This window comes from Triticum aestivum, chromosome 6D (assembly GCF_018294505.1).
Source record: "Triticum aestivum cultivar Chinese Spring chromosome 6D, IWGSC CS RefSeq v2.1, whole genome shotgun sequence".
NCBI lineage: Eukaryota > Viridiplantae > Streptophyta > Magnoliopsida > Poales > Poaceae > Triticum > Triticum aestivum.
In genome coordinates this window covers 471,304,753-471,315,189 of record NC_057811.1, presented here as the reverse complement: position 1 = coordinate 471,315,189, position 10,437 = coordinate 471,304,753, and the positions used below count along the sequence as shown (strand labels likewise).

Sequence of the window (10,437 nt, the reverse complement as noted above, 5' to 3'; positions counted from 1 at the left end):
GAAGAGACATGTCCAGAATAGCAGAAAAGGACGAGGAGTAAAGATAACCTCCATATAGTTCCTAACCATATGATCTTCGAATGCTACTTATTTTTAGGGAACGCCATCATGGATTATTTTATTGATCAACACAAAACACTTACATCGTTAATGAGAGACTAAAGAATACAAGAGGGAGGATCATCTACCCAATTACATGATATACATGGTTCTCGTGACAATGTTTTGCTAATTGGTTTGTAGTGTCATTGGCTTCCTGCATACAATGTATGTATTGAATGTTCCCAATTTCCAGGGCTAGATCAGCATTGTCCGCATATAACGCAACCTCTTCTGTCCACCAAGTAGTCGAGCCGCCACAAGCTTCAACCACTTAAAAACAATATGATTCAGCAATTATTTGATTAAATCCAAGGGAAGCCGCCAGGGACAAACCTTCTTTCATGGCCAGAGTCTCCATCATCAGAACGTCACCTGCATAAGAAACATACGTGCCAGAAGCAACAACAAAATTACCATGCCTATCATGAATTGTTACACCCGTAGATCCATCTTTTCATCTAGATGGAACGAGCCATCAACATTCAGTTTTAGACAGGCTGGGTGAAGCTCTCGGGGCAGTCTTTGCAAAATTGTTGTACATGGCTAGTATGGATAGTTTCCAATTACCTATTGACCAGGTGTTCTCTCCATGAGTACCTGATCCTCTGATCCACCATAGACACCAAAACCGAAACTGGTATGACTTCAGAAAGACCCACAAATGGCATCCCATGAAAATGCCCCATAGCCAAATCAATAGGCTCTTCTAATATGGACGATCCTGATCTGTCGAGAACCGAAACACTAGCAATTAAGGTTTTAAGATGAAGGATTTTCCAAAGTTCCTTAGCTGGGTTACAACCACTGGCGGCGGCAGGCGCGGGCAAAGGCCAGGCGTGAGCCTCATTTCCTTTATTGCTACAGTGCTATAGTGCTCGAAGGATGCCTGAGTCATGGCGCAATCCTGCCGCCGCTACTGGTTATAACTGAAGAAGAGGCGCATCAACTCTCCTGGGAAGAAATGGCAGATAGGGCATCGTCCATCATTTCCAATATGTCGGTCACTAGAATAGACTTCACCGGATAGCTCCATGCAATGCTTTCCATTTTTTTTTTACTTTCCCAGGGATCGTAAGCTTGCAAACCTTTTGCACTATAATAGAACTTGTAAGAAACCATTTGTATACATCATGAGTCACATTGGCATAAACAAGTCAAACATAATAAATTAGGTTCATATAAGTTTAATTATAGTTTCACAGTTTGAAATTTAAACTTTCTAAAATATGTCCAAGATTGATCTTATTTTGAAGATTTAAACACTAGGAACAATAAAATTCAAACATGTCATAAATGTATCCACTTAAAAAGATACAAATGATACAAACTTTATAATCAAACTAAAAAGCATGGGATGGGTCCCCGCTGAAAAAATTGAAGTAGATAAAGTAGAGTAAAGTTGTAGCCCCAAATAGTAGTGAGTCCCAACTAAGAAGATAAAACAAAGAAATAAGTGGAAGGAATCAATACATCATGTGGGATAAAGATACGATGAGGTGTAAGGCTTTTCTAGTGGTAGCCCTGCTCGTGTCGCCGCCTATTGTGCCGGCCGTTGAGGTTGTCGTCGGGGGTTGTGGCTTCGGTTCTCTAGATAGTACCGAACTTCGAGTTGTGTAGGAAGCCCGCTTCCCCTCTTTTGTCTGTGCTTCTTGACGCGAACTTGCTCAAGACCTCGACACGCACACCATCACTACTCAAGCCCAACCAATTGCTCGTCTCCGTTGCACAGTGTTGTCTCTCACTCGCCCGAGTCCACATGATCCGTGAGTGTGATGAGGTGGTTGCGTCCAGTTCCTTCAACTGTTTTTGGATCTCTATTCACAAAAAAAAAACTTTGCAACTTTATCACCAAGTTGGATGTTGCTTGCCTTGGATTTCGTAACACGATTGGTTCCTTCTATACGAGAAGGCACTCATGAGATTAGAAGGTGGGTGCTTTGCTTTAGATCGAATATCATCAAGAAGAAGTCTTCCAGGAGCAAAAACAAGAAGAATGACGCCATAGTGAGGCGTCTGCGGCTATTAGATGGATGCACGGCATTCCAGTGTTGTTTGATGTATTGATGGTTGTGCTTTCACTGCGTACCTTTGTGAGGTCGTGTTTATGTTGGGGGTTTACGAGTGTAGCTTGTTGAGAGTTTATAAAGGTTTGTCTATGTAGTTGTAGGATTCATGCTTTTTTAAGCACTGTTTGGATTCTTTTCGCTCCACAACCATAGCTCCCAGAGCGGAGGGAGCGACAACACAATTGCAGGGAGTGGTTCAAACCGAGCTCCTCGCGCGGAGCGGAGTTTCGTGATTGGAGAGGTGCACTTACAATAATCTGCATCTCTTGTGGTTTTGCCTCGGTTTAAAGGAAAACTGTGGTTTGATCGTTTTGCCCTGATCGTTTTGCCCTGTGACAACTGGGCTCGGTCCGATCAAACCGGTAGATGAGAACGAGGGACGACGAAGAGGAACAAGGTGCCGCCTCCCTCTTCCCATCGGAGCTCGCCTCACCGTCAGTCCGCACGGGCCGCCTCACCGGCCACCGCCGTGACATCGGAGCTCGCCGCGCCGCGTGTCACCCCCAAGCCCGCTGGAGCTCGCCGCGCGCCACCCCAAAATCCCCCAAAACCGCACTCCAACTTCTTGCTGCTCTCCCTCGCTTAATTTGACCCGTCTCCCTTTGCTCGAGGCGAGGTGTTGAGCGGAGGTGCCGGTCGGTGGTAGGGCGCGAGGTGAGCCCATCCGTCCGGTGATATTCGTGTCCATCTTCTCCATGTGGTTGACCTCATTCACTGACTCACAGCTTCTGCGCAGACCACCTGTTCGACGGAATGTCTTAGAGGCTTTTAACGACGAAGAAAACATCAAGACGGCCGTGGCCGGCGGTGAGGACCTCATCGGCATCCCACGGGACAAGCTCCTGCAGACGAGGTGATGTGGTCATAGTCCTGGTTTCTCTGCCTATTCCCCATCTGGCTGCTCCCTTTCACTGACGCTATGTACCCAACAGCTCGGCAGCTTCGCCGGAGGCGGCATGTTCAACAGAAGGTCCAGGAGGCTCATGGAAAGGACGATGGCCAGTGGCAAGGACCGCATCAGCGCCCTCCCCGACGACCTCCTCCTGCATGTGATGTCGTTCTTGCTTTCCCGCGACGCGGTGCGGACGTGCGTGCTTGCTAGGCGCTGGAGCACGCTCTGGAAGTCCGTGCCTGCCCTACACATCGAGGATGACCTTGCGACTGACTCCAACAAGTTCATGGATGAGCTGCTGCGCCTCCGTGACCCAGCGCCGTTGAATGTATGTGACATCTGTGATGTGTGCAAGGCTTCGGATACAGAGGATCCGGAAAATGTTTGCGAGGTGACATCCAATCTCATTGCGCCGTGGCTCCGGTATGCTTTGTTGCATGAAGTTCGGGTGCTACGAGTTTCTGCTCCTGCGTTTCCAACCGACCTCGTTCCCATCTCTTCACACCTAAAGAGGATAGAGCTTTGTCTTATGAAGTTTGATGACCCTCTGGATCTTTCGAGCTGCCAGGTGTTGGATGTGTTAGAGATGACATATTGTAACATCTATGAGAGTATCTTTTGCCAGTCATTACGACACCTTAACATGAAACACGGATGTTTTGACAATGAAATCCGCTTTCGTATTTCTGCCCCAAATCTCGTTAGCTTGAAACTAGCTCCAGAGTCAGGCTTGACTCCATTGCTTGATAGCATGCCATCACTGGTAACAGCATCTGTTGAATCTTCTGAAGAGGAGTTTCATCACTGTTTTGTTTTCTCATCATGTGATGAAGGATGCAATAGGGAAGAAAGATTTTCTGTTGTTTTGGAAGGCTTGTCTACTGCTACAAACTTAGAGTTAACAAGTGATGATCGGGTATGCTCCCACTTCTGCTGATTCCTATTGATGTTTGTCATCTGCTAGATCTCGTTTATGTTTTGTATCCAGTTGTCTACCAGTACAAGCATATTAAAAAAGCTCATTGTGTGCATTGCATGTTTTCTCCATTTCACATGTTTGAATCTTGATGTTTTTATGTATTTGTCTGGAATTATGCATACCTCTACTTGATACCTTAGTCAGGTGTACAATTAAAACATGTAGAATTGAGATTAATTCGTGAGCCATACTTTAGTCAAGTACAACTTGTGATATAAATCTTGGTATCTCGTTAACACCAGAAAGTTTTCAAAGGATGTACTTCTGTATCTCAAAAAGCATCATGTACTTATGAAGGTTATTCTTGAATTGCTTCTTGTTTAACCCCCTTCATTTTGTCCAGTTATCTGTTTTCAGAATGGATTTGAAATGGTCACCTGTGTTTAGCAAGCTAAAAACGTTGTTGCTGAATGAATGGTGTGTGGCTGATGATTTCACTGGATTGGTTTACTTTCTCCAGCACTCACCAATTCTAGAGACACTCATGCTACAACTTGATACTCCAAAGTATAAGGTATATATCCTAAGTATTATAGGTTTTTTCCTTTGAAGTTGCCATGTATCTTCTGCCGACTTAAGTACAATACTTTGTTTGCTACAGAGACTACATGTGGATGAAACAGATGAAAGGTATACCCGAAAGGAGCAATCATTACTATCAAAGCATCTCAAGATAGTCAAAATCATACGTGGCACGATGAAGCAAGATACTAGAGTTTACCGTGCTTTGAAGATGCTCTGTGCCCATGAGGTGCCTCTTGAGAAAATTGACATCCAATAGAACTCTCTTCTGCTGTTCGAATGTAAGTAACCAGACCACTCTTTGATCACGATTATATCTTTGATAGTCGGCATTGTACATATTGTACTCCATTGAAACCTTCAACCTAGATCCAAGCAACACTCCATACTAGACCTTCTTGCGCCGTTGCTACACCCTTTGGCCCACCATGTGACCATGACACCACGCATTTCAACCCCTGGCTTCACGTACAATCTCGCAACAGAAAGTATGAAGTAGGAGTCAAATGCTTGATTAGTCAGATTAGGAGAAGTGTGCTAAGTGCAGACAGCGCTGAAGGTAGGAAGACTTGTATAGGGGTCCGTTTAAGCCTGTGAATAGTTTATCATCCAGACTAAAGCCAGCCCAAACCAGGTGACTCCACGGGCGGCATCCAAACCAACTCGATCCAGCAAAATTCTGCTAGAATCCAAACCAAACCAATCTGTACTTGTTTTTCACCCAACCCAAACCAAAACCGGCTCCATTTTTGGACTGAATCCACAGATTGAAACCGTGGACAAGTCTATATATGCAGGTGCCGTGGACAAGTTCATATATGCAGGTGCGGAGTTTCTGAATTGCATCTAGGAATCTTTCTACAGGAAGCGGTGTGGGCAGGAGGTAGAACCTGTAGGCCGAGCTCTGGACGTCAACGAGGAGACTGAAACCCGCAGCGACGGAGACGACTCGAAACTCGGAACCAACAGCAGCAGCGGAGACAGGCTAGAGCTCCATGGCGGCGGCGACGACTCGAGCCTTGGGATGTTGGAGGCAACTAAAATCGGGCAGCTTCAAGGGTCGGAAAGCTGGAGGAGAGACGAGCGAGCTCTAGCCGGTGGCGGCGACGGCCGACGGCCCGGCGGGCGCTAACCGCATGGCGACCGTCGAGGCTGGGGCGTTGGTCTCGTACAGTTTTGGTCGAGAGACCGGTTTCCATCTACGAGTTGAAACTGTTTTGAGACCGATTTGCAGGTGTCCAAATTGAACCAGACTAATCCATAACACCTAAAGCCCAAAACACACCAGATTATATTAAGGGCTCAGCCCATTTAAACCCATCCAAAGAGGGTTCGGTAGAGAAACCAAATTGAAACTGCGGTTCCAATCCAAACCATTCCCAGGTTTAGGTCCGTTCATTTCATCATCGTAATGTGATTGGGGCATTTTCAGTCAGTTGCTATTTTGTTGTCCGAAGAGTGGGTAAATGGTCAAAGACGCCTGTCAATCAACAAGTTAAACCTTGGACGCCGATAAGTGCCACATGTGTGGCCGTTAGAGGGGCTGCCCACACATTTTGTGTGGTGTATAAGAGGAACAGCCCACACACCCATGTGTGGGCAAAAAAAGTAATGACCACACACCTCTTTTTTCCCCTCCCGATCCCTCTCACACGCGTGCGTGTGGGCGAAATAGATAACGCCCATACGCCCCGTACGTCAGGCCTCGTACCTCGTGGTCCCGCACGCCCGTGTGACAGTCACCGCGCGTCCCGCAGTTGCCATGGTCCAGACCCTCGTCCATGTTCGTTTAACTGCAGTTGCCATGTCGCTGAACTTCGGTTGTCATGTCGGACAACTACAGTTGCCATGGTTGCTCAACTGCAGTTGCCATGTATGGTCTGATCTACTGCAGTTGCCATGATTTTAAAACTTTAGGAGTTGCCACCCACTAAACACTAGGTAGTTGCCATGTAGCACTACAAGAAGGCATGGCAAAAAAACATGTTCGGGTAAAAGAGAGAGTTGCCATGTGCTCACAAGCACGCTAGGGCAGTTGCCATGTAAAAGAAAGAGTTGCCATCTGCTTACGTGCACGCTACGGCAGTTGTCATGTACCATGCAAAAACACATGGCAACTCGGGTGAAAAAGAGTTGCCATCTGCTTACAAGCAAAGCTAGGGCAGTTGCCATATACCTGCAGAAACACATGGCAACTGCCAGCTTTGGGTGTGGGCTAGGAGACGGGCGTGTGGGCGAAGTGATAAACGCCCACACACCAGCCCCCTCTGCGTGCGTGAAACTAGTGTGTGGGCGAATTGCTAAACGCCCACACACCAGCCCCCCGTGTGGTGAAAAAAGGACGTGTGGGCGACCGGATGAATGCCCACACACCAGCTTAGTCCTACGTGGCACACAAAAACTGCTAGAACGTGCCAAGATTCGTGCAGAATTGGTTGGACGAGGATCCATGCATGTGGACGAGTTGCCAGACGTCCACATGTGTGGGCGTTAGACTTTTCGTAAACCTTTTGTTCAGTTTCATGTAAAAAAAGTACTTACAACATTCTAGTAACTAGATCAAGTTGCATTTTTATTTTGCGATGAAAGTAGCATGCTGATCCAACATCATCCAAGTGAATCCTAGTATCCCCTGCATTTCTTTCCATGTTCTCATCATGTCCTGTGTTGCTTGTGCAGGCTTCTATATCGACTGGTCTACCTCATAATTCGTTATCCGGTCTCTGTGTCCCCGGATCGCACCTGGAAGTTGCTGCGTTTTATATGCCAGACCAGGATCTCGCCCTTTGTGGTCATGCCCGTGTCCCATGTTCGTATGAACTCGTCTGTAAACCGCTGTGTATCCTGCTTGGTTGCAGCTGGAGCATGTTGTTGGAGTGTCACCCTAGTCCTGCTCATAGTGCGCTTTCGCTCATTTTCTGAACTCGGTAGGTGTCTGGCCTGAACTCTGGTTCCCCCCTCAAGGCCTGTCTGTATCTTGCTAAGATGCTTCAGGATTGCTGTAGGTCGCTTTCTTTGCATATTTTTGTTTTTCTGTAGAAGAAAAGAAAGACACCCTTATGGATTTTTTCTCTCTGAAGGATGAAAATGGTTTCTCTCTGTCCTGCTGCTGCTGAGATTGGCGCTTTTATATTCTGCTGGATGTTTTTGTGAAAAAAAGAAACATAATTTCTTTTGAGAACGTAAAAGAAACATAAATGGAACAGTGTGTTTTGGCTCCCGGGCTCATCTGAGCCCGGGAGTGAACGGTAAATTCATTTAAAATACTAAAAGAAAACTGAATTTTTTCGTGGCGAAAGATGCTTGAGTGCGTGATGTCTATGCCAAATCTCAGCGCATTTGAACTAAGTAGCTCTCAGAAAAAAGACAAAAAAGTTTATAGTTTGTGCATTGTGGAGACAGATTTTCTTTTCTGAGCGTTATTCAGATGTCCGAATGAGCTAAAAATTGGCGGGGACCTCAAGCACTCAAACATCTTCAATGCAATATTTTTTTGAATTTTTCTATTTTAGTAAGAATTATATTCGAGGAAAATCGGGCTACATCAGCGGGTGTTTTAATCTAGTTTCCAAAAGCTATCCGTCTCCACAAACAAATTGGCGCTACATCAGCGGGGGTGGAGCCGGTGAAGGCGCCAGCCAGATCCGATCCCTCTCCAACTCGATTAGGAACCCTCGCGATTAGGGACAACGGTTAATAAAATAAAATAACACCGGCTAGCTACCTAGCTAATTATCACCCTACGGTCCCGTCCACACCACCACCACCGGCCCTTCTCCAATCGCCACCGATTCCTCTGGCCGGAGACCGATCCCTCCCACCCGCCGCCACCTCCGTCGCAGCTGCCGGCGCAGCCTCCTCGTCGCGCGGCGGCCGCCGTCTCCGCCGCACGCGCCTCGCGCTCGGTACGCACCCGTCGATCCCCTCTTTCTGTCCGCCTCTGTCGAATCGGCGGGGGGCGCTGCCGAGAGTAACTCGAGAGGGATGAAATACTCTGTCCGCCTCTCTCCGATCTGAATCGCCTCTGGATTGGATCAGGTTAGCCTGGGGGAGGGGATCGATTGCTATGGGATGCGTTCGGATTACGATCGAACTGGCGGATATGTTCTAGGTATTAGGTGTCCCGTTATCAGAATTGGGGAGAAATAATTCGGGCTGCGTGTGAGTTATGATTCGAATCTCTTTCTTTCGCAAGCGCTTCTCCCACTCGAGTAGATGCTGATCACGAAACTCGGCCATCTGGATGATTTCCTGTTGCTGCACACGGCTATTATTATTCTTCAGTAGACTGCAATCAGGTGCTAGTCTGATAGAGGTAGCAATTCAGTAGTCGAGGCTCGCTGAAAACATTGGTGGGGCTGTGTGACTGTATTTAGGCTGGTTGAGAGCATCCTATTCCTTAGTCTATTCATTAGTTAGTGATCATAGTGTTATTTTTTTTTCTATTTTGCACATGATGTCCATAATGTATTTGACTGTTTTCCTTTTCACAATTCCAGAGACTTGCATACCTGAACAGCCTCGAAAGGAACGATGGCGCTATCACGTAGTATGAGGACATGCTTGCATAGTGGAAGACTTGCCGCCCTGGCAATACTGGTCTCTGCTGGGATCGTATTGCAGATTTTGGTAGGCATCAACATTTAGCATCTCACGGTCAGCTTTTCTATCCTTTCGTTTTGGACGTTGCCTAAATCTCTGTAACTCTGTCTTGTTCAGGCATGTGCTCTTTATAACAACTGGTGGCCAATGTTAACAGGTTAGAGACTTCTGTTCACTCTGCCAAACCTTTATTTTTTAAAATTTTCAGGAGTATGTAAATAATCAATGGCATTTTGTGCAGTTCTGATGTACCTCATACTACCCATGCCACTCATATTTTTCCTGGGCTCCGATTCTCCGTCGATCATGTCGAACGAGAATGATGGGTAAGTGATGATCTAGTACCTGGTAACCAGTACTGGTTCTTCTTTATGAATCATGTTTGTCAAAACTGATGATTCAGAACTGTTTTTACTTCAAAAGATATGCCTTACCTTAGTGGCACAGATGGTACCTGTAACCTTTTCTGACAGAGGTTCTTACACCATATCTAGATTTCAAACGATGGCCAGTTTATTGCAGAACATCTGTGATGGACAAACGTTCAGACCTTATTGCTTCCCTCAATTTTTTTTTCTTATATGGGTAAAGATAGTTCTTGTAGCTTTTTCCTGATGGAATTTCGCCTCTGCATGCAGGTGGGTGAACTTCACCAAGTTCCTGACGGGCGCGTCGATCGTGGGCAGCATCGCCATCCCGTCGATACTGAAGCACGCCGGCGTTATCGGGTGGGGCGCGCTGACGATGGAGCTGTCCTCCTTCGCCGTCTTCGGGCTGGCCATCGTGTGGTTCCTCCAGATGAACTCTGAGGACGAGTACAGCGCCTTCTGATCTCCAGAGCTTCATCCTCTCCTGAATCTATGGTCTGCGTGCTATTGGCGGTACCACACTAGAAATAGGGATCATCAACTTGTGAATATCTACAGTATGATTTGGAGCATTGGTGTGCTTGACCTTGCTTATATCAGTGAAGTGTGCCTGTTCAGTTGCGTGTACAGATATCCTCTGCCTGCTAGCAATTGGATTTCTGTTGGTAGGAACTTGAACTTCCATTGATGATCTCACTTGCATCGGTCAGCTGTTTGCCATGGCATCAGTGCATACTCTGTCTAGCTTCTGCCGCCTTTCGTCGGTATGATATTTCAACATAATGCATCTTGCTTTGATCTGACCGGTCAGTTCGGTTGATGCATAGTTTCAGTTCAGTTCTAATTCTTTCTCCTATCTCAAGGGAAAACTTTATTTTTTTAGATACTGTTCTATTTTTTCTCCTA

The 10,437-nt window shown here is 46.5% G+C and overlaps 1 protein-coding gene across 1 annotated transcript; it reads left to right on the top strand.

Annotated features, from left to right (window-relative positions):
- The first annotated feature begins 2,371 nt into the window (after positions 1-2,371).
- LOC123142733 (putative FBD-associated F-box protein At5g56820) lies at positions 2,372-10,329 on the top strand. The gene is made up of 9 exons (XM_044561505.1): positions 2,372-2,822; positions 2,905-3,021; positions 3,101-3,976; positions 4,383-4,553; positions 4,641-4,818; positions 9,081-9,190; positions 9,281-9,320; positions 9,405-9,489; positions 9,802-10,329. The coding sequence occupies exons 3-9, from the start codon at positions 3,125-3,127 to the stop codon at positions 9,992-9,994; spliced, it is 1,629 nt and encodes a 542-aa protein (XP_044417440.1). The 5' UTR covers positions 2,372-2,822; positions 2,905-3,021; positions 3,101-3,124; the 3' UTR covers positions 9,995-10,329.
- The last annotated feature ends 108 nt before the right edge of the window (positions 10,330-10,437 follow it).